Source organism: Olea europaea, unplaced genomic scaffold, assembly GCF_002742605.1.
Source record: "Olea europaea var. sylvestris unplaced genomic scaffold, O_europaea_v1 scaffold1929, whole genome shotgun sequence".
NCBI lineage: Eukaryota > Viridiplantae > Streptophyta > Magnoliopsida > Lamiales > Oleaceae > Olea > Olea europaea.
The window spans coordinates 21,905-47,695 of record NW_019237118.1 but is presented as its reverse complement, the minus strand read 5'-3'; the positions used below and the strand labels follow the sequence as shown (position 1 = coordinate 47,695).

General features: G+C 33.9%; 2 protein-coding genes across 2 annotated transcripts; both read left to right on the top strand.

The window, feature by feature from the left end:
- The first annotated feature begins 694 nt into the window (after positions 1-694).
- LOC111379085 (ABC transporter G family member 25-like) lies at positions 695-1,831 on the top strand. The gene has a single exon (XM_023002415.1). It carries the CDS (start codon positions 862-864, stop codon positions 1,744-1,746), a length of 885 nt encoding a protein of 294 aa, XP_022858183.1. The 5' UTR covers positions 695-861; the 3' UTR covers positions 1,747-1,831.
- An 8,489-nt stretch (positions 1,832-10,320) lies between these two features.
- Positions 10,321-17,903, top strand: LOC111379070 (ABC transporter G family member 25-like). Its single transcript, XM_023002395.1, has 4 exons — positions 10,321-10,372; positions 11,416-11,593; positions 11,783-12,447; positions 16,812-17,903. Exons 1-4 carry the CDS (start codon positions 10,321-10,323, stop codon positions 17,816-17,818), a joined length of 1,902 nt encoding a protein of 633 aa, XP_022858163.1. The 3' UTR covers positions 17,819-17,903.
- Positions 17,904-25,791: the final 7,888 nt, after the last annotated feature.

Below are 25,791 nucleotides of genomic sequence, written 5' to 3'. Positions count from 1 at the left end.
ATATTAAGTAGCACTTGTCGCACTTTAATATCTTGAAAAACATATCCGGAAAATAGTTTCATATTTTATTTCTTTTCTTCTATTTATAAAAAAAAGAGAAGCATTTTTGGTTTCAATTTGGACAACGTGTTAAGGACATTAGGGTGCTTCCCACTATATATTTTATGTGATTAAATAACGAAATGAAGGAAGTGGAAATGGTGGCCCAAATCCATCACCAACTTTATGTTGAGTGGACTCCTACCTCACCACCAACATTGGACAGCTTTAACTCTTGCTACTTGGCAACAATTATCAAAAGATCATGTTATAAATAATTGATGGATAAATTAACGAAAGACGACTAATATGTTCGGCTAAGGAGATTCTTATGGTTAAAAATGGTGTGACCTTAGTAAAACAGGTTAGAACTAGGAAGTAGATCAAGTCTATAACTTGGCTTGCTGTGTTTAGTTTGGTTTTGGTGTTGATGTAGTGATGAATCAAATTGAATGCAAAAACATGATTAATGTAGTCGGATCTAATAAATTATTGAGAATAAGGATTAATTTATTGTTAAATTGTTGTAATTGACGCAATTGTATACCATTGCATGGTTCGCTTGGTAAGGCGTGTTACTTAGTATTAGATAGTATGAAGCATAAAAGAAATGAAATAATTTTTTTCTAATTATACTGTTTATCATTTTTATATGAACTTTGTACCCAATATACTGATTAAACCTTTTTTCCATGTCTAGGGGTGTGCCAACTTGATGGGATAAGGGACAAAGAGAAGCCTAATGTGAGGCAAAACCTAGTATCCTCTTACAATGCAGTATTGGCCCCAAAGGTGAAGGCAGCCTGCTTGGATTCCACAAGTATGGCAACAAAAGAGATTATGATTGTGGGAAAACACACCTGTGATTACAAACAGAGTTTTTCGACGTGGTTCGATCAGTTTATTATTCTCCTCCAACGAAACATGAAAGAGAGAAAGCATGAAACATTTAACCCTCTGGGAGTTTTTCAAGTGATCACGGCCTCATTGTTAGCTGGTTTCATGTGGTGGCACTCTGATTATCGGGATATTCAGGATCGTCTAGGGCTTCTTTTCTTCATTGCTATCTTCTGGGGTGTTTTTCCATCTTTCGGTGCCGTGTTTGCATTTCCTCACGAGCGAGCTATTTTCGTCAAGGAAAGAGCTTCGGGTATGTATACGCTATTGTCCTATTTCATGGCCCGTATTACGGGGGACCTACCCATGGATATGATTCTCCCCATATTATTCCTGGCAATAGTGTATTGGATGACCGGACTAAAATCTGAGCTGTGCGCATTTTTGCTAACCCTAATTGTGCTCCTCGGTCATGTGCTTGTATCTCAAGGACTCGGCCTTGCTCTTGGTGCATTGATCATGGATGCCAAAAAGGCGTCAACTGTGGTAACTGTCACAATGCTAGCATTTGTTTTAACAGGAGGATTCTACGTGCACAAGGTGCCAGCCTTCATGTCATGGTTTAAGTATATTTCGACCATATTTTATAGCTATCGGCTTTTAATCAACGTCCAATATGGTGATGGGACACAAATTTCCTCATTGCTCGGATGCTCTATCAAAGATGGCCAAAAGAGAGCAAGCTGTAAATTTGTTAACCAAGACATCGTAGGACAAATGCATCCAGCAATGAGCGTTGGGATTTTGCTCATCATGTTTGTAGGATATAGAGTATTGGCCTACATCGCCTTGTGGCGCATCAGAGATTGAAAAAATTGTGTAGGGGTGTTGAATCATATTGGCCTAAGGCTTTGGATAACTAGAAAAGCAAACCGATGATTGATCGATTTCTTGATTTGTTGTTGTTGTACTATTACGGCTATTGGATTTGCGCTAACTTCATCGCTAAATGTGGATGAGAGGAGGTTGAAAATGACTGAATGTGCAGAGATATTAGAGGCTAAATCCTGAGTGTTTTTTACTTGCAATTGCAAGAGTTGCAAGTATGTAATTTCATTTATAAGAATGTATAGAAAAACGAGGTTTTTTCTCTTAATAAAAATTAAACAGCACAATTAGAACTACAAACTTAAATCAACTATTCCAAGGTAGAAGAACCCATGAGAAATATGCTCGCGTGCGCACATACGTCCAAGGACACGTTTTAAACGAGAATACTCGATGAACAACAATAGAATAAGATACATTCTCTATAATTTCTGTGAGTTACATGAACATTTTCCACCACTGGGCTTGAATCATGATCACTTTAACAGTGCCATGTTTGCTTTTGCAGATTCACCTGTACACTTTCTAACTTTAAGCTGGTATTTCAACTTAGAAAATAAGTAATATTCAAGATTTAGTAGACAGAGATGGGGCAATGAACAATCATTGTTACGGAAGGAGAACAATGTCTGATATTTCAAGTATGATAGGATCAAATTTCAATGGAAAAACTAGCAAGAAGCAAAATGTTGGGTTCGAACCCTGGACCTTTGGTCATATTGCTTCCACAGTTTTATGAGCAAAAATCATGTTTAATGAGTTTGACACTTCTTCCATTATTTAAATAACAACATTATACTGGATCATGACACGTGTGATGATGGTGGCCGTTGGATCGGGCTTCTGGATGTTTCTGATATTATTTACTCTAATTGGACTCATTTTCACTCAGCTGAATTGTCATTTTTCTTTCAAGGGTTCTCTCTGCTGGTTTTGAGTTCATACGCTCCCTCTTGAAAACTCTTGGTTTTTCTCATCTGTGATATGGTTCCTTGAGAGATAATAGTGAGAAAATACAGTAATCTCACTGTAATACTACTGATTGTATGAATGCTTAACTTTTCTGAGTGATTAGTAACAAGAATCTGAGTGATTCTTGAGTTCGATGATTAGTAACAAGAATCTGAGTGATTCTTGAGTTCGGTAGTGCTTTGTAACAGATCTGAGTGATCTGAGTAATTCCTGTGAGAAGCATAGTCCAATCATCTTTGTGTAGAAAGATAAGTATCTGTGACTATCTTGTGATCTGTACTTCTGTATTTTGACTTTCATATTTTGAGTTTTTAGTGCAACCGAGCTAGATCCGTTTTATAATGGATGCTCAACAGGGGATTAGGCTTTAAGCTGAACCTCTGGGGCTTCGGTCGAAAAATCCTTGTATTTACACTTTACTTTCTGCATTTAAATTTCTGTTTTGAATGGTTTGTGTAAATTTTGGTTTAATCGTGAATGACTTCTTTGATTAACAGTGGTGTCAGAGCATTGTTACTTCTCGATTAATCTGGATTTCTGAAACCTGCTTCAAATGACAGTCAACTCAGTTGTTGGAGGAATCTGAGTTCTAATGAACTCCTTGGTGAGATCTTTCCTGTATCTTGAAATTAGTAATTTCATATTGCTTGACTCCTGAATTTTTCCCTTGATTTACCTTGTACTATTAAAACTCCAGTGATTGGTCTTTGTCCAAAGACTCTTGAAGTCTTGGGAATCTGAGATAACAACTCTGTGAGTAGTACAATTGGAAGATCTTGTAGGAGAAGTCAGTCGAGGCACAGTGTTTTTTTTTTTTTGAAATCTCTGTTCAGTTATAATACTGCCTCCTGTAATAAGTATTAACTGTTTACTGTCTTGAGAAATTTGTTTAAAGTGTATTGTTAGATTGGCACGAAAAAGAGTTTGAGTTTGCTGTTGTCTCCAACTGTGTATGTTCCTGTGTGTTTCTTGAACATTAGTACTGTATATTGTATATTAACTAAGTGTTATACTCAGTATGGCTACTGCTAAGTTTGAATTGAAACTGTATGATGGGAGGGGAGACTTTAGTATGTGGAGTCAGAAAATGAGAGCTATATTGATGCAATTAAAATGTGCTAAAGCTCTTGATAATTCATGGCCTACCGGTATTGAAGAAAATAAGAAAACTGAATTGGAAGAAATAGCCTGGAGTACTATCTTCTTATACCTTTCTGACAATGTGATCAGGTCTATAGGAGAAACTAAAACTGCAGAAGACTTATGGACTAAGTTGAAGGCTAAATATGAACCAAAAACTGTCCCAAACAAATGTTTTTTACTAAAACAGTTTTTCTCATTTAAAATGGACCCTTCAGTAGATTTGGAAGAAAATCTTGATAGGTTTACCAAACTGACCCAAGACCTCACCAACTGTGATGAAGAATTATCAGAAGATCAGTTGGCTGTGGTACTGTTGAACTCCATTAGTGACAGACACAAAGACCTTAAAAATGCCTTAGAGTATGGTAGGGATAAACTTACCACTGATATTATAATAATTGCTTTAAGAAATAGGGTACTTGAACTGAAATCTGAGTCTACCAATAAACAATATGGTGAAAATTTACTGATAAAAAGTAAAATTGTTGGTAGATCAAACTTTCATTCAAAATTTTCTAATGAACCTAAAAAGAAGTTTTTTGATAAAGCAAGATCTCAGAATAAGGCAAAAGGTAAAAAGTGCTATTATTGTGGTAAATTAGGTCACTTTGCTAAGGATTGCAATAAAAAACAAAATGATTCTAAAGAGAAGAAAGTCAGTGAGGGAAATACTGTTATGTCATGTGACACACTTCAATCTGACAATGGTTTAGTCCTTGTTAATGTTGAAAGAAACTTAAATCAAGAGTGGATTCTAGATTCAGGATGTTCTTTCCACATGTGTCCTAAGAAAAACTACTTTCTAAATTTTGAAAAGTCTAATGGAGGACAAGTTGTCATGAGGAACAACATGACTTGCAAAGTTAAAGGCATTGGAACCATAAAACTTCTTTTAGAAAATGGCAGAATCTTACTTTTAGAAAATACCAGATTTGTACCAGATTTAGAAAGAAACTTAATTTCCTTAGGAATGTTAGATGATATGGAGTTTGACATAAAATTGGGTCAATGACAAATAAAAATCTTTAGGGGAAGTGATTTAGTCACTTCTATCCTAAAGAGACATGATCTATACTTCTTAAATGCTAAACCTCTTATGGGTCTATCTAATGCAGTTTTAAATGATGATTTTAATCTAGCAAAATTATGGCATGGTAGACTTGGTCACATTGGTACAAAAGGTTTGAATGCTCTTAAAACTAAAGGTGAAGTTTCAAATTGTGAAGAGTGTTTGATTGGCAAACAAACTAAACTCCCATTTTCACTGAGTACCTTTAAATCAAAGGAAATTCTTGAGTATGTTCATGCTGATTTGTGGGGGCCTGCTTCTACATCTACCTTGTCTGGGTTTAAATATTACTTGCTGATTGTGGATGATTTTTCAAAGAAAATATGGGTTTTTCGTTTGAAAACTAAAGATGAAACTTTTATTGTTTTTAGAGATTGGAAAACCCAAATTGAAAATCAGACTGATTTAAAAATCAAAACATTAAGGACAGACAATGGGCTAGAGTTTTGCAATTATGACTTTGATAATTTCTGTAAAGAACATGGCATTTTAAGGCATAAAACTGTCACCTATATACCTCAACAAAATGGCACTGCTGAAAGGATGAATAAGACATTATTAAATAAGGTTAGATGCATGCTTTTAAGCTCAGGACTACCAAAATTATTTTGGGGGGAGGCTGTAAAAACTGCTGCTTATTTAATTAATAGGAGTCCTACAAGTTCTTTGAATTATAATGTGCCTGAATTTGTGTGGTCTCAAAAACCTGTGATTTACTCATATTTGAAAACTTTTGGTTGTGCTGCATATGCACATCAAAATATAGGGAAACTTGAGCTTAGGTCTCTAAAATGTGTGTTTTTGGGATATGCTGAAAATGTCAAGGGATATAGACTGTGGGTACACAGTGAGAAAGGTTGTAGGGTCATTATAAGAAGAGATGTTGTTTTTAATGAGTCTTGCATGCCATGTTTAGAAGGAAATCAAAGAAATGTTTCTGATAATACTGCTCAGATTGAGGTGGAGCCTATTAAATTTGGAAATAACAATGATGTACCATTAGAAGCTGAAAATGCTGATTCAAATCTGAATGAAAATGATATTGAGCAGAGAGAGACTGAACCTGTTAATATCACAGATTTACCTCCTGATGGATACCAATTATCTTGGGATAGGGAAAGGAGACAAATTAGGCCACCTGCTAGATACAATACTGATGAATTTGCTTCCTATTTCACCTATCAATATGAAACTGAGACTGAACCTTACTCTTATTATGAAGCTATAAAATCAAATGATAGTAAGAAATGGTTAGCTGCCATGGAGGAGGAAATGGACTCCTTATATAAGAATAAGACTTGGGATCTGGTTGACAAACCTAAAGAAAAGAAATTAGTTGATTGCAAGTGGATATATAAAATTAAAGATGGGGAGGAGGGCAACAATAATGTTAGGTACAAGGCCAGACTTGTTGCTAAAGGGTTTACCCAAAAACAAGGGGTTGACTATGATGAGATTTTTTCCCCAGTAGCTAAATATACCACTATTAGATGCATTCTTGTGTTGGTTGCTCATTTTGAGTGGGAATTAGATCAATTAGATGTTAAAACTGCCTTCTTGTATGGTGATTTAGATGAATTGATCTATATGAGACAACCTGTAGGTTTTGAAAAGGGTGATCCAAATAAAACTGTGTGTTTATTAAAAAGGTCTTTGTATGGGCTAAAACAAGCTCCTAGACAGTGGTATAAACGTTTTGACTCATTTGTGTTAAAACTTGGCTTTAATAGAAGTAGCTATGACAAATGTTTGTACCATAAAGGTAATGATAATAATAATTCTCTTGACCTGATTCTCTATGTTGATGATATGCTTCTTGCCAGTAGCTGCAAATCTGAAATTGAACAAAAGCTTAAATGTGAATTTGAGATGAAAGATCTTGGCCCTGCCAAGAAGATTCTTGGTATGCAAATTGTTAGAAATAAAGAAAAAGGGTTGCTGTTCTTAAATCAACAAAACTATGTGAATAAAGTTTTGAAGAAATTTAACATGTTTGAATGTAGATCAGTATCTTTACCTCTTGCAAATCATTTTATTCTTACATCATATGCTTGTCCTAAAACTGAAGATGAATTGTCTAGAATGTCAAGAATTCCTTATGCTAATGCTATAGGATCAATAATGTATTTGATGATATGTACTAGACCTGACTTAGCCTACAGTATCAGTGTCTTGAGTAGATTTATGGCCAACCCTGGTGAAAGTCACTGGGAAGCTGTAAAATGGTTGATGAAATACTTAAAGGGAACATCTGATATAGGATTAATATTTAAAATGAATAAAGAAGGGGTAATACTAAAAGGATTTACTGATTCTGATTTTGCTGGAGATAGAGACAACAGGAGATCCACTTCATCTTACTTCTTTACCTTCTGTGGTACTGTTGTTAGTTGGAAATCTCAGTTACAAAAAATTGTTGCTTTATCCTCTACTGAGGCAGAATACATTACTGCTACTGATGCCATCAAAGAAGGAATATGGTTAAATGGTCTTTTGAATGAGCTTGGTTTTGTGAACACTAGTCCTACTTTATATTCTGATAATCAGAGTGCAATACATTTGAGTAAAAATCCCATGTTTCATGATAGAACTAAGCATATAGATGTTAAATATCATTTTATAAGGGATGTAATATCAAAAGGATTGTTAAATATTGCAAAAGTTGCTACTTTACATAATCCATCTGATATGGGAAAAAAAGTAATACCTTTAAATAAGTTTCAGAACTGTTTAAAGATATTGTCTATTGATTCTTTTCACTAACTGTGCAGGAACTAGAGCAAATGAAATTGTAAAATGTTGGTTAAGCTCCTGGCTGCACTATACTCAAAACTGTTGGAAGCAAGGTGGAGATTGTTGGGTTCGAACCTTGGACCTTTGGTCATATTGCTTCCACAGTTTTATGAGCAAAAATCGTGTTTAATGAGTTTGACACTTCTTCCATTATTTAAATAACAACATTATACTGGATTATGACACGTGTGATGATGGTGGCCGTTGGATCAGGCTTCTAGATGCTTCTGATATTATTTACTCTGATTGGACTCATTTTCACTCAGCTGAATCGTCATTTTTCTTTCAAGGGTTTTCTCTCTGCCGGTTTTGAGTTCATACGCTCCCTCTTGAAAACTCTTGGTTTTTCTCTTCTGTGATATGGTTCCTTGAGAGATAATAGTGAGAAAATACAGTAATCTCACTGTAATACTACTGATTGTATGAATGCTTAACTTTTCTGAGTGATTAGTAACAAGAATCTGAGTGATTCTTGAGTTCGGTGATTAGTAACAAGAATCTGAGTGATTCTTGAGTTCGGTAGTGCTTTGTAACAGATCTGAGTGATCTGAGTAATTCCTGTGAGAAGCATAGTCCAATCATCTTTGTGTAGAAAGATAAGTCTCTGTGACTATCTTGTGATTTGTACTTCTGTATTTTGACTTTCATATTTTGAGTTTTCAGTGCAACCGAGCTAGATCCGTTTTATAATGGATGCTCAACAGGGGATTAGGCTTTAAATTGAACCTCTGGGGCTTCGGCCGAAAAATCCTTGTGTTTACACTTTACTTTCTGCATTTAAATTTCTGTTTTGAATGGTTTGTGTAAATTTTGGTTTAATCGTGAATGACTTCTTTGATTAACACAAAATGGCATCACACTAAAATTTTGATCAAACATCGTTAAACTCTAAGAAGAAGTTCAAAATTGTAGACTAAAGATCTTTGGACTTGATACTACTTTTCGTTTCAAACAAGCCTTCATTATACAAGGGTACACTCTTTTCGGCTGCGGAATGCCGTAATTTGTTGTACACTCGACAAACTGTTGGAATATTTCTAATATGGGCTTCACAATTAATTATTTATTTTACGGGTTAGATGTATAACTCATAATAATATTTGTGATTTGAGCAAATTTATTAAGTAATCAATTGGGCCTTTTATACCTTACGGGTTGTATTTAATATGATGTGATATTTTAAGTATGTGGGTTGAAAATAAACCCTAATTAGAGTTTCAATCGTAATGGGACGACTCAATAATTTCTTGTATAAATGCTAGGTCCCCTCTCCTCTCAATTTTTCTATTAGCCTGCCCTATTGATCGATAATACTATGTGAGGAGCAAGGATGAGAAAATCTCTCTGCTATTATTCATATTAACAACGGCTTTCATAGGTATTAATTTGATTTATTAATTTATTACATTGTGATTTTTAATTCTTAACATGATTACAATTAAATTCAACAATTGATATCAGAGTCACCATGCTAAGATTAGATTCCATCATCAAAAACAATATTCTATCTTGACTGGTTCAAACTTTTCAACTTTGCATCAAAATTTCATGTGGAATTTTCTATGCATATAATTTCGTGTATGCATATATGTATAAAATTCATTCATTATATATATATTGTGTTTTCTCGTTTCTGTACATATAATTTGGCTTTGTACATATATGTATAATATGTTCATCATGCAAACATGTAAAGAAATCCAAAACCACCAAATCTGCAAAACTTTAAAACTTGGTCTCCTACGCATTTTTCCTTCTACTCTTTACCAAAGATGGAGAGATCTATACATTGGACTTAAAACCTTGAACTAAAGATCTAAAATTCAATTTCAATAGGCGACCGACTTTAATTTGGAGACATCTAGGTGAAATTGTTGGTCCGGGCATGTGAATTGTAGCTGGTGCCTGCTGCCGTCTCAGGCGAGGCGACGAAGCAGCAGAGCCGCTGAACGTCAGCCCCGTTTTGCTACTTATTCGCAGTTTCTGGTGGTGGTCGTCGCCACTTGCACCGGGACTGTTGTGGGCGACTGAAAAGGGAGTCTCGTTGCGTAACTCTTCCCTTTTCCCTGACACCGACAGCTATCAAAAAAAATTTAGGTTCTCTGTAAATGGTGTTGAAAAAATGTAGTGAAATCTAAATACTTAATGAACTCCAAGGCACGAAGAAACGTTATCTTTTAAGAGATGTTTCTCCCCTATCCAACAAAGTCACAACTGGGATATGATAGAAAATCTCTCTCAGGATACAATGGAGACGTTTGATTCAAATTATGACTATTTGATCAAACCAAGATGACACTCGAAAATAACTGATTGATGCCAAGAGAAAGAAAGAAGAATAAATTATTTTTAATGTGTTTTGCAAACGAAAATTCGCCCAGAATTTATAGAAATTGAGGCAACCGTTTGAATAGGTATGTCCCTTGAAATCCTTGCATACATCTACTAGAGGTGACTGTTAAAAAACGAGCAGATGCACATATTCAAAGACTTCTGAAAATAAAATTCTCTTTCGGGGGCGGCAAATCGTTCGCAAAACAAAATTAAATACATTCAAAATGATGAAAAATATCTAACAAATGATAGGAGGCATTGGGGATGGGAGCCTCTTCGTAATCTATGAGATGACAGGCACTTGCCTGCAATTTGACACTTGGGGTTATATTGTAATTTTAAATATAAGGATTTGCCACGCAATTTTAAATATTGAAGGACCTGTTTATAATTTTGAACCAAGGTCGTGTGGCAAATTTCAATATGATTTTGAGTTTGAATTTGTAGAGGGCTTTTAATTTGAATTTTTAAAGCTTTAGTCCTAAAATTTTAATTTTTGACCCAATTAAAATTTTATTGATCCAATTAATATTATATTAAATTTTTTATCGCTATTGTTTGTTTACGTAAATTTCATTTTTAATATATCTATTGAAATTTGTTGCTCATTTTGTCTCCCAATCCCATATAATTTTGCCATTTATCGATTAATGATTATGAATTGTTGCATAATTATTGCTTTGTGATTGAATTTTTTATGGGTATTGAGACGATCCTTATTTTTCCACAAAGAGAAATATTTTGAAATAAAAATGGGTGGTAGCTGCCAAAATGGCACACTTATTTTTATTTATTCGATTTTCTCTGCAATATATGACGATCTTTATTTGTCCCCACAAAGAGAAATATTTTGAAATAAAAATGGATGGCAGCTGCCAAAGTGACACACTCATTATTATTTATTCGGTTTTCTCTACAATAAATATATATATATATTTTTGCCCAACAATTTTAATTTATTGCATATAATATTTTGCCCAAATGTGTTATTATATGTAATATTTTTGAAAAATGATATAAGGCGATTAACGAGCTTACTTTGGACTAGAAATTTCTTTCTGTTCAAAGGTGTTAAAATTTCGAAAGTCAATGTGATTTTGTTATCCTAACTATATGATGTGTTTTAAGAGTAATTTATAACATGTTGTATTGTCTACCCAAATGTGACTTTATGATGATGTATTTAGGTTCTTACCGTAATAAAATTCATATGGTTTTGATTTAAATTACGGATTATCTAATTAATAGCCAATGTTAATTAGTTGAATATTTTTATCATCCATTTGACTGCATGCATTATGTTTGGATGATATTGAATATGATACTTTATTTTTCCACAGTTTGTAATGTCTCATCTCTTTCGAGTCAATTGTTCGTCATTGAAACCTTGACTGGAAATAATTATGTAAGATGGAAACGAGATGTAGAGATAGCACCTGGTCTTTTAGGCTTGAATTTTGCAATGGAGAAAAAACTCGACAAACTTACAGATAAGAGCAATATTGAATATGTAGCCGAGTACGAAAAATGGGAAAGAGCCAACAAACTTTGTTTGAAAATTATTAAGCGCTCTATATGTGATTCTATTATGGGTGCTATTCCAGATAGTAAAAATGCCAAAAGTTTTATGGATGCCATAGGAGAAAAATTTATTGAGTCTGATAAAATCGAAACTAGGGATCTGATGAATAAATTGATGAATATTAGATGTGATGGTACAAGTGGTATTGGAGAGCACGTTATGAAGATGATAAATATATCATCAGAGCTAAAGGCTATTAAAACTCCCTTGGCCTTAGTTTGTTTTGAGTCTTCCTTTGTAGATGTGCTTTTGAATTTTTGGTGGTTAGACTCGGAAGCTAGTATTCATATTAATTCCTTGCAGGGGTTCCTGATTTTCTGCTCTCTGTTAAGGCTACCAGCTTCTCTCTCTAGAAATGAGAAAATTTCCACGGCGGATTCGGTGATTCGCGAACTGGGGTTGGCTAAATGTAAGGATACAATTATTGGGAACAGTTTTATTCGAGGAATTTCAGGTGGTGAAAGAAAAAGAGTAAGCATAGCACATGAAATGCTGATAAACCCTAGTTTATTAATTCTTGACGAGCCGACATCGGGGTTGGATTCCACGGCAGCGTTCCGGCTGATGACGACGCTGGGGTCACTGGCGGAGAAGGGGAAAACGATAGTTACCTCGGTGCATCAGCCGTCGAGCCGAGTTTACCAGTCGTTTGACTCGGTGGTGGTTTTGTCCGAAGGGAGGTGTATATATTTCGGTAAAGGGAATGAGGTCATGAATTATTTTGAATCTGTTGGCTTCTGCCCAAGTTTTCCCATGAATCCTGCTGATTTCTTGCTTGATCTGGCTAACGGTACGCCCGTAATCCTTGTCTCATAGAATTAGCAGGTCGAATTAGATAAGACTGTGTATTCTATATTTCGAACATACACTGAATGTGTCATGACGTTACGTGACATATCTAGCCCTGGCTTTCATTAATTTTCATTACATTATATTTTATTTTTCTCTTCTATTTTTAATTACACAATTTTTCATAAAATAATATTACACGTAAATTGAAATTTGCTCATTCTTTTTTAACCACTCATTTAAAAAAAAAACACTATTCCAACAATTTGGGCTTAGTATTTCGGCACTCATTTGTTGTCTCTACATTTACATGCATTTTGGTTAAAGTACTGTGGAGTTAATTGTTCCAATGCTCACTGAAAGTCCATTCTTTGATTTGTTACCGAAGTTAAAAATATCGAGTTTTGATCACTGAACTTAGGTCCATGTTTTCGATTAATTACAAAAATTTGAAATGTTGAGTTTTGGTTACGTAATTTTGAAAAATGTTGTACGTTACTCACTGTAAACTCAACATCTTTCAAAGTTCAATATTTATGTTAGTGAGCAACGTACAATATTTTTCAAAATTCAGAAGTCAAAACTCGACATTTTAAATTTCAGTGAACAAACGAAAATATGGACCTAATTTTAGTAATCAAAACTCGACATTTTAAATTTTAATTACCAATAAAAACATTAACCTAAGTTTAGTGATATTGGAACAATTAATTCAATGCTCCGTATATGTCTGAATTGATCTGGATAAGACTGATAGTAATTTGAATTCAACGTATTGAACATATCCGATGGGAAGTATGTGATTAAAGTATTATTATTTGTGTTTCAAGAATATATGGCAGGGAAATTGACTCTAGTTAATGAGGTCTTTTCTGTGAAAAGTAGATGTTAAATTTTAACTCATTAAAGGCGCAACAAACCATAGATCTTTTTGGTTAATGAAGTAAAAGTTTAGGTAGCATACATTAATGTTCCTAGTTTTATGACACTTTAGATTAGCCGAACATGATATATGTGGTCCAACAGTAAAGTGGTTGATCATTTATGGATCTGTGAAGTTGAACACAGCTTATTAGATGAGTTCGATTTGATTTATCAAAGTTACAAATCGTACTTACAACTTTATATGCATTAGTTTTGCAAATTCATTAACCTTGCAAATGACTTTGATCGAGACATCCAGTTAAGGCATCCCGTTGGCCAACCTCCGCCAATGGTAGTGGTTGAGTGGCAACGGCCACGGTGGTGGAGATTTCTTTATTATATGGTGAGATGGGAAGGTGGAGACTTTTTTTTTTTAGGCAAAACAATTAGTGGACAAAAGTGATTAGATACGTACTGGCTTTTGCATCTGGAGGCTACAGTTCTTAGGAATGTAACTTTCATGTACACCACGTGGCTAATAGCAAGTGACCATCTGTCTTTTGTTTACATTTTTGCTTTTGCACTTGAGGTTTTGATCCAATAGTTTTATCAAATTCTTTTATGCTCCTTTGCATTTTTTGTTATATTACCACTAGATAAGACTAGGATGAAAATAAAGCAATTAACAAAGTTGATCAAATTGCCATGAATACTGTCGGGTTGAACGAGCCAATAACTCGAACACTTCCAATTTAACTAATACAGATATTAACTCTTCTGGGAACCAGTAACACGTAAATCATGTCAAACCAAGGCCAATCAATATCCGGACGGTTACCCTTAGGTGCCCTTAGCTTATCATATCTAGTGTGTTTAGGAATTGATTGGTAAATTATATTGAATAACACTAAAAGGATTAAGGAAGAAAGAACAAGCTGAAACTCATTATTTTTAAATTGAATTGATTGGTCGGTTCAACCACACAATTACAAGTCAAATTTCATTTTTTTTTTTTTGAACGCATCAAGAACCAGCAAGCAATCCATTTCTCCTAAATCGGCTGGTTTATACCAAAATTCTACTTTATTTGTTTATCTTGTTTTAAGTACTATCAGTTCGATCTAATTCGATGCTTTGATCCTTTATCTTTTCAGATTTTTGGTGATGGATTTTTAAAGACTTAACTAAAATTTTATATATTGTCATATCCATTCTAAAATTTTATATATTTTGAAATGATGTAGTTTTTTGAAGAAAATTAGGAGTGTAATCATTAATTTTAGAATGAAAAGTAAAAATAAAATATGCTAAATTTTTACTTTTTCAGAAGTAAGATTAGGTGTCAAACCCAAAATAAAACCATCCTTGCATTCGATCTTCTTTAATTAATTAGTGATGGTCGTTACTGATTAGAGATAAAAGTTCTCTCATCTTTGGGACCTAATTGTGTTGGAATCAATAACTTAAGATTTCCAGCTAATCATATTCAAGTATCTTATGCTAATTTTTCTGAAAAGGGGTCCATTGATGGAAATTAAGACCTTGTATTCTTCCTATCTTTTTATTATAAGAGAATATATAACATGGAATCGGTTCAATTATTAGATTCTTAATCTATAATCACGACTCTTTTTATTATAAGAGAATATATAACATGGAATCGGTTCAATTATTAGATTCTTAATCTATAATCACGACTCTCTCTCTCATAGAAAGAATTCTTTTCCGTTTTGATCTCAATGATTTATTGTTTGATTGACATGGAAATATCACTTAGATAAGAAAATATTTTTCTTGTTTTGAGTAAAACAAAAACCTACTCCCTCCAAAGAAAATATTTTCCTTAAAAATAAGGAAAAATAGACATATTTTCAATGAAAAAAATAGCAATCAAACACTCCAAATTAGGAATTTGAGTTGAGAACTGATATGTTCCATGGAAAATAAATATAATCAACGCTCTTAATTCTTTTATTTGACTGTAGAAGTTCAAAAGAAAAAGTGAATTCTAAATCTACTTAACTCATTTCGTTGCATATAATTACTTATTTCATATTTGACTTTTAATCCATTTTTCTAAGCTTTTCATCTCTCTTTACCTAATAAAGGTTTTTTAACTACTCGAATATATTATCAAACGAGATTTTCACAGTGACACGTCACTCCATATTTTTGTGTTAAGAAGACCATTAAAATAAATTGTCATTCTATCTTTTTCTCCAAGAATAGAATGGTGGGACATGTCACTAAACCAAGTTTTATTGCAAAATAATGATATAATATAATAGTTGGTGGACACCATTGTTTGAAAGAATATTAAAATAGGTTTTACACCCTTAATTCGTTGTTGGACAACAAAATGATTATAACATTGGATTAAGGAAATATTACAACATTCCTTACGTAGGATAGCATATGATACAATTTTTTTTTTTTTATCAACTAAAAAGATGTGATTAATTCCTTCCATGTCTCATGGTGGGGACCTTTTAAATTGGGACTAATTAATCATGATGCTTTTTGATTTTAGATATTTAACACTTTCACTAAAGTATCTTATTGATTTTTTGTTGATTAAATACTATTCTTTGTTTTTAGTTAATACCTCATTTTAAACAATCATAACCATTTATATAAAGATTTGATAGATTTAGAGTAGATTGCTAAGCCTCCCAGTCTGTCTGTTAGTCCGATACATTGAAAACATAGGATGAGTTGGATCCGTTGCAATTCACTTTATACGTCTAGACACGATCGAGACTCATATTAAGTAGCACTTGTCGCACTTTAATATCTTGAAAAACATATCTGGAAAATAGTTTCATATTTTATTTCTTTTCTTTTATTTATAAAAAAAAAGAGAACCATTTTTGGTTTCAATTTGGACAACGTGTTAAGGACATTAGGGTGCTTCCCACTATATATTTTATGTGATTAAATAACGAAATGAAGGAAGTGGAAATGGTGGCCCAAATCCATCACCAACTTTATGTTGAGTGGACTCCTACCTCACCACCAACATTGGACAGCTTTAACTCTTGCTACTTGGCAACAATTATCAAAAGATCATGTTATAAATAATTGATGGATAAATTAACGAAAGACGACTAATATGTTCGGCTAAGGAGATTCTTATGGTTAAAAATGGTGTGACCTTAGTAAAACAGGTTAGAACTAGGAAGTAGATCAAGTCTATAACTTGGCTTGCTGTGTTTAGTTTGGTTTTGGTGTTGATGTAGTGATGAATCAAATTGAATGCAAAAACATGATTAATGTAATCGGATCTAAATTTATTGAGAATAAGGATTAATTTATTGTTAAATTGTTGTAATTGACGCAATTGTATACCATTGCATGGTTCGCTTGGTAAGGCGTGTTACTTAGTATTAGATAGTATGAAGCATAAAAGAAATAAAATAATTTTTTTCTAATTATACTGTTTATCATTTTTATATGAACTTTGTACCCAATATACTGATTAAACCTTTTTTCCATGTCTAGGGGTGTGCCAACTTGATGGGATAAGGGACAAAGAGAAGCCTAATGTGAGGCAAAACCTAGTATCCTCTTACAATGCAGTATTGGCCCCAAAGGTGAAGGCAGCCTGCTTGGATTCCACAAGTATGGCAACAAAAGAGATTATGATTGTGGGAAAACACACCTGTGATTACAAACAGAGTTTTTCGACGTGGTTCGATCAGTTTATTATTCTCCTCCAACGAAACATGAAAGAGAGAAAGCATGAAACATTTAACCCTCTGGGAGTTTTTCAAGTGATCACGGCCTCATTGTTAGCTGGTTTCATGTGGTGGCACTCTGATTATCGGGATATTCAGGATCGTCTAGGGCTTCTTTTCTTCATTGCTATCTTCTGGGGTGTTTTTCCATCTTTCGGTGCCGTGTTTGCATTTCCTCACGAGCGAGCTATTTTCGTCAAGGAAAGAGCTTCGGGTATGTATACGCTATTGTCCTATTTCATGGCCCGTATTACGGGGGACCTACCCATGGATATGATTCTCCCCATATTATTCCTGGCAATAGTGTATTGGATGACCGGGCTAAAATCTGAGCTGTGCGCATTTTTGCTAACCCTAATTGTGCTCCTAAGTCATGTGCTTGTATCTCAAGGACTCGGCCTTGCTCTTGGTGCATTGATCATGGATGCCAAGAAGGCGTCAACTGTGGTAACTGTCACAATGCTAGCATTTGTTTTAACAGGAGGATTCTACGTGCACAAGGTGCCAGCCTTCATGTCATGGTTTAAGTATATTTCGACCATATTTTATAGCTATCGGCTTTTAATCAACGTCCAATATGGTGATGGGACACAAATTTCCTCATTGCTCGGATGCTCTATCAAAGATGGCCAAAAGAGAGCAAGCTGTAAATTTGTTAACCAAGACATCGTAGGACAAATGCATCCAGCAATGAGCGTTGGGATTTTGCTCATCATGTTTGTAGGATATAGAGTATTGGCCTACATCGCCTTGTGGCGCATCAGAGATTGAAAAAATTGTGTAGGGGTGTTGAATCATATTGGCCTAAGGCTTTGGATAACTAGAAAAGCAAACCGATGATTGATCGATTTCTTGATTTGTTGTTGTTGTACTATTACGGCTATTGGATTTGCGCTAACTTCATCGCTAAATGTGGATGAGAGGAGGTTGAAAATGACTGAATGTGCAGAGATATTAGAGGCTAAATCCTGAGCGTTTTTTACTTGCAATTGCAAGAGTTGCAAGTATGTAATTTCATTTATAAGAATGTATAGAAAAACGAGGTTTTTCCTCTTAATAAAAATTAAACAGCATAATTAGAACTACAAACTTAAATCAACTATTCCAAGGTAGAAGAACCCATGAGAAATATGCTCGCGTGCGCACATACGTCCAAGGACACGTTTTAAACGAGAATACTCGATGAACAACAATAGAATAAGATACATTCTCTATAATTTCTGTGAGTTACATGAACATTTTCCACCACTGGGCTTGAATCATGATCACTTTAACAGTGCCATGTTTGCTTTTGCAGATTCACCTGTACACTTTCTAACTTTAAGCTGGTATTTCAACTTAGAAAATAAGTAATATTCAAGATTTAGTAGACACAGAGGGGGCAATGAACAATCATTGTCACGGAAGGAGAACAATGTCTGATATTTCAAGTATGATAGGATCAAATTTCAATGGAAAAACTAGCAAGAAGCAAAATGTCAACAAAGTGAAATGGCATCACACTAAAATTTTGATCAAACCTCGTCAAACCCTAAGAAGAAGTTCAAAATTGTAGACTAAAGATCTTTGGACTTGATACTACTTTTCGTTTCAAAAAAGCCTTCATTATACAAGGGTACACTCTTTTCGGCTACGGAATGCCGTAATTTGTTGTACACTCCACAAACTGTTGGAATATTTCTAATATGGGCTTCACATTTAATTATTTATTTTACGGGTTAGATGTATAACTCATAATAATATTTGTGATTGGAGCAAATTTATTAAGTAATCAATTGGGCTTTTTATACCTTACGGGTTGTATTTAATATGATGTGATAATTTTAAGTATGTGGGTTGAAAATAAACCCTAATTAGAGTTTCAATTGTAATGGGACGACTCAATAATTTCTTGTATAAATGCTAGGTCCCCTCTCCTGTCAATTTTTCTATTAGCTTGCCCTATTGATCGATAATACTATGTGAGGAGCGAGGATGAGAAAATCTCGCTGCTATTATTCATATTAACAACGGCTTTCATAGGTATTAATTTGATTAATTAATTTATTACTTTGTGATTTTTAATTCTTAACATGATTACAATTAAATTCAACAATTGATATCAGAGCCACCATGCTAAGATTAGAATCCATCATCAAAAAAAATATTCTATCTTGACTGGTTCAAACTTTTTCAACTTTGCATCAAAATTTCATGTGGAATTTTCTATGCATATAATTTCGTGTATGCATATATGTATAAAACTCATTCATTATATATATATATATTGTGTTTTCTCGTTTCTGTACATATAATTTGGCTTTGTACATATATGTATAATATGTTCATCATGCAAACATGTAAAGAAATCCAAAACCACCAAATCTACAAAACTTTAAAACTTGGTCTCCTACGCGTTTTTCCTTCTACTCTTTACCAAAGATGGAGAGATCTATACATTGGACTTAAAACCTTGAACTAAAGATCTAAAATTCAATTTCAATAGGCGACCGACTTTTATTTGGAGACATCTAGGTGAAATTGTTGGTCTGGCCATGTGAATTGTAGCTGGTGCCTGCTGCCGTCTCAGGCGAGGCGACAAAGCAACAGAGCCGCTGCTTCGCGCTGGCAGCGTCAGCCCCGTTTTGCTACTTATTCGTAATTTCTGGTGGTGGTCGCCGCCACTTGCACCGGGACTGTTGTGGGCGACTGAAAAGGGAGTCTCGTTGCGTAACTCTTCCCTTTTCCCTGACACCGACAGCTACCAAAAAAAATTTAGGTTCTCTGTAAATGGTGTTGAAAAAATGTAGGAAAATCTGAATACTTAATGAACTCCAAAGCACGAAAAAACGTTATCTTTTAAGAGATGTTTCTCCCCTATCCAACAAAGTCACAACTGGGGTATGATAGAAAATCTCTCTCAGGATACAATGGAGACGTTTGATTCAAATTATGACTATTTGATCAAACCAAGATGACACTCGAAAATAACTTATTGATGCTAAGAGAAAGAAAGAAGAATAAATTGTTTTTAATGTGTTTTGCAAACGAAAATTCGCCCAGAATTTATAGAAATTGAGGCAACTGTTTGAATAGGTGTGTCCCTTGAAATCCTTGCATACATCTACTGGAGGTGACTGTTAAAAAACGAACAGATGCATCTATTCAAAGACTTCTGAAAATAAAATTCTCTTTCAGGGGCAGCAAATCATTCGCAAAACAAAATTTAATACATGCAAAATGATGAAAAATATCTAACAAACGGTAGGAGGCATTGGGGATGGGAGCCTCTCTCGTAATCTATGAGATGACACGCGCCTGCCTGATGACACTTGGGGTTATATTGTAATTTTAAATATAAGGACCTGCCACGCAATTTTAAATATTGAAGGACCTGTTTATAATTTTGAACCAAGGTCATGTGGCAAATTTCAATATGATTTTGAGTTTGAATTTGTAGAGGGCTTTTAATTTGAATTTTTAAAGCTTTAGTCCTAAAATTTTAATTTTTGACCCAATTAAAATTTTATTGATCCAATTAATATTATATTAAATTTTTTATCGCTATTGTTTGTTTGCGTAAATTTCATTTATAATGTATATATTGAAATTTGTTGCTCATTTTGTCTCCCAATCCCATATAATTTTGCCATTTATCGATTAATAGTTATGAATTGTTGCATAATTATTGCTTTGTGATTGAATTTTTTATGGGTATTGAGACAATCCTTATTTTTCCACAAAGAGAAATATTTTGAAATAAAAATGGGTGGTAGCTGCCAAAATGGCACACTTATTATTATTTATTCGATTCCCTCTCTCTCTCTCTCTCTCTCTCTCTCTCTATATCTATATATATATATATATATTTGCCCAACTATTTTAATTTATTGCATATAATATTTTGCCCAAATGTGTTATTATATGTGATATTTTTGAAAAATGACATAAGGCGATTAACGAGCTTACTTTGGACTAGAAATTTCTTTCTGTTCAAAGGTGTTAAAATTTCGAAAGTCAATGTGATTTTGTTAACCTAACTATATGATGTGTTTTAAGAGTACTTTATAGCATGTTGTATTGTCTACTCAAATACGACTTTATGATGATGTATTTAGGCTCTTACCGTAATAAAATTCATATGGTTTTGATTTAAATTACGGATTATCTAATTAATAGCCAATGTTAATTAATTGAATATTTTTATCATCCATTTAACTGCATGCATTATGTTTGGATGATATTGAATATGATACTTTATGTTTCCACAGTTTATAATGTCTCATCTCTTTCGAGTCAATTGTTCGTCTTTGAAACCTTGACTGGAAATAATTATGTGAAATGGAAACGAGATGTAGAGATAGCACCTGGTCTTTTAGGCTTGGATTTTGCAATGGAGAAAAAACTTGACAAACTTACAGATAAGAGCAATATTGAATATGTAGCCTAGTACAAAAAATGGGAAAGAGCCAACAAACTTTGTTTGAAAATTATTAAGCGCTCTATATCTGATTCTATTATGGGTGCTATTCCAGACAGTAAAAATGCCAAAAGTTTTATGGATACCATAGCAGAAAAATTTATTGAGTCTGATAAAGCCGAAACTAGGGATCTGATGAATAAATTGATGAATATTAGATGTGATGGTACAAGTGGTATTGGAGAGCACGTTATGAAGATGATAAATATATCATCAGAGCTAAAGGCTATTAAAATTCCCTTGGCCTTAGTTTGTTTTGAGTCTTCCTTTGTAGATGTGTTTTTGAATTTTTGGTGGTTAGACTCGAAAGCTAGTATTCATATTATGAATTCCTTGCAGGGGTTCACAAGCAAACGGAGGCCAAGTGCAAATGAAGTGAGCTTGAGCATTGGAAAGGGAGTTCAAGTGAAGGTCCAATTCACAGGAGTGGGGAAGTTGTTTTTGGGGTCCGGTGTTACCCTTATTTTGGAAAATACAGTTTTTGTACCGACAATGAGACGGAATTTAATTTCTATATCGAGACTAGATGCTTGTGGTTTTTCTTTTAACTTTGGTAATGGAAATGTTGAGTTATTTTATGGTTCTCGTTTGATTGGGAATGAACTTTTATGTGATGGTTTATACAAATTGTCTTCAAATCCTTTTGGTGAAGTTTCTTGTGTTACCAATGTATCAAAGAAAACTGCTCTAATTCGTGAGTCATCATCTATGTTGTGGCATAAACAGTTGGGTCACATTTCAATGGATAGAATGGAAAGATTGGTAAAAGTTGAGATACTTTCCCCTCTAGATTTCTCTGACTTTGACACACGTGTTAGTTGTTTAAGGGAAAAGCTAACTAAGTCTACAAGGAAAGGTTCTACCAGGAGTGATGGTATTTTGAACTTGATACATACTGATATCAGTAGACTTTTACCTTCCACCATATGTGGGAACAAATACTTCATAACCTTTATTGATGATTTCTCGAGATATGGATATGCTTACTTGATTAACAATAAATCATATGCACTTGAGAGATTCAAAAATTTCAAAATGGAAGTAGAGAAACAATGTGAAAAAAGTATCAAGGTTGTAAGATCTTACTATGGTGGTGAATACTATGGGAAATATAACGAGTCTGATTAAAACATGGGTGATTTTGTAAAGTTTTTACAAGAGTGTTGAAAAACGCTTCAATACAACATGCCAGGATACCTGAGCAGAATGGTGTTTTTGAGAGACGTCATCGAACTCTGAAGGATATGGTCATGAGCATGATGAGTAGAACAAATTTGCACGAATATTTGTGGTGTCAAGCCTTGAAAACTACTATGTATATTTTGAACAGAGTTTCAAATAAAACTGTTACAAAGTCACCTTTTGAATTATGGATAGAACGTAAGTCAAGTTTAGCTCATTTTAAGGTTTGGGGATGTCCAGTTGAGATTAGGATTTATAATCAATCTAAGAAGAAATTAAACCCAAAATCAACTCCCACTTATTTCATCGGGTACCTAGAGAGATCAAAAGGATATAAGTTTTATTATCCAAATCGTGGCACTAGAATTGTGGACTCCATTACTGCTAAGTTTCTGGAGAATGATTTTGGTGATAGTGGAAGTTCTACATTGAGGGAACTTTTTTTGAACCAAATCAAGTTGTTGTTCCAGTTCTTATTATACAGGAAAGAGTCAGCGAGTTGAAGTAGTTAATAAAGAACTAAGAAACCAAGAGGAACTTCCAATCCCTCCAACAACAATTGAATCGGTTCCTAAGCCACAAGTTAGTAGATCACAAAGGGAAAGGCGATCCGTAGTGCCCATTGATTATATTACATATTTATTGGAGAGTAATTTTAATATTGGGCATAATGTTAATCATGTTACTTATAATCGGCCATTGACAAGTCCTAAGGTAGATAAATGGATAATTGTCATGGAAGATGAAATGAATTCTATGGAAAAAAATAAAGTTTGGGAACTTGTTAGACTTTATTCAGATGCTAGAGCTATAGATAACAAATTGATCTTCAAAAGTAAATTGGATTCAAAATGAAATGTTGAACGAAAGAAAACAAGATTGGCTGCAAAAAGTTTCACTCAGCGTGAGGGAATTGATTATGTTGAAACCTTCTTACCTATCTCGTTGAAAGATTCTTTTCAAATTATTATGGCACTTATGGCACACTATGATTTGGAGCTTTATCAAATGCATTTTAAGATACCATTTTTAAATGGAGATCTTTCTGAAAATGTTTACATGAGACAACCTGAAGGTGTTGTTGTGAAAGGAAAAGAAAACTTGACATGCAAGTTAAAAAAATCCTTATATGGCCTCCAGTAAACATCTAGACAATGGTATCTGAAATTTGATGAGATTGTAACTTCCCTTGATTTTGTTGAAAATACAGTTGATCAATACATTTATCTCAAAATCAGTGGGAGAAATTTTATTTTTCTTGTACTATATGTTGATGACATTCTGCTTGCTAACAGTAACTCAGGATTGCTTCATGAGACAAAGAAAATGTTGTCTGCTAATTTTGGGATGAAAGATCTTGGAGAAGCTTCCTATATGCTTGGCATTGAAATAGATCGTGATAGGAATCGTGGCTTGCTAGGACTTTCTCAAAAAGCTTATATACGACGCGTTCTAAAAAGGTTCAATATGCAGAACTGTACACCTGATGATATACTTTTAATAAAAGGGGATGGGTTTAACAAAAGTCAATGTCCAAGGAATAAGCTAGAAAGGGAATCTAAGAAGATGATTCCATATGCTAGTGCTGTGGGGAGCTTGATGTATGCTTAAGTTTGCACTAGACCGGATATAGCCTATGGAGTCAGTGTCCTTAGTAGGTTTCAGCCGAATCCAGGACAAGAACATTAGAAAGCAGCTAAGAAAGTTATAAGATATTTAAAGAAAACTGAAGGTTATATGTTTACATTCGAGCATTCAAATCATCTTGGGTGGTAGGCTATTCAGATTCTGATTTTGCTGGATGTTAAGATGATTTGAAATCAACCTCGGGTTATATTTTCACGTTAGTTGGTGTTGTTATCTCTTGGAAAAGTACTAAACAGACTCTAGTGGCATATTCTACTATGCAAGTCGAATTTGTAGCATGTTATATAGCTACAGTCCAAGTCGCTTGGTTGAGAATTTTCATCTATGGATTGAAAGTTGTTGATTCCATCTCAAAAACCAATCACTATTTATTGTGATAATAGTGAAGCAGTGTTCTTTCAAGGAATAATAAAAATTCTGGTGGGTCAAAGTTTATTGATATAAAATATTTGGTGGTTGGAGATAGAGTTAAGGAAAGGCAGACGAAAATAGAGCATATTAATACAGAGACAATGATTGCAGATCCTTTGACTAAGGTACTTGCTTCAAAAATCTTTAAGACATATGTTGCTAATATGGGCATTGTGAAAACATTTGATGTTTAGGATAGTGGGAGTTATATATATATGTAAAAGAACTACGTTTTGGGCTTGATCACTTTATGGGGTACGTAGACAACCAATATATTTTTGGGTACAGCCCTTTTTGATAATAAAATATTTTTTCCCCTATCCATGAATTATTTTGAGCATGCATTTATCTTATGTCTTTTTATTATGATATTATTATAATCTTGAGATATGACAAGATAAAGACATAAGATGAGTCTTTTTTGGAGACATGTGGCTTCATTTTGATCTGAAGTATTATGAGGACCAATATGAATTAGCACAGTTTTTTTTATTTTTTTTTATTTTTTATTTATCACATTTTGTGCTCAGTTCATACAAATACTACCACATTGATTGGAGGATGGGAATCCACGTCTATAAGGATATTGGAATTTGTAGTTGTGAAATAGTCTTACATCGCTTAATTGGTGTAATGACTTCTATGTTCGTTGTTAATATTCTTGTTGGACTGGATCGTGCTGCATAAGGTGTCATCATTTGCACTTTTGTGGCTACCTGTTTAGTCTAACTTGGGTGTTTAAAAAAGTTTTGTTATAGCAATCAAATGTTTGTCCAAATGGGAGAATGTAAGAATATTTCTAATATGGATTTCACATTTGATTATTTATTTTACATGTTAGATGTATGGCTCATAATAATATTTATGATTGGACTAAATTTATGAAGTGGCCAATTGGGTCTTTTACACCTTACGGGTTATATTTAATATGATGTGGTAATTTTAAGTATATGGACCGAAAATAAACCATAATTAGAGATTCAGTCTTAATGGGATGGCTCAAAAAATTTCCTATATAAAGGTTAGGTCCCCTCTCTTCTCCATG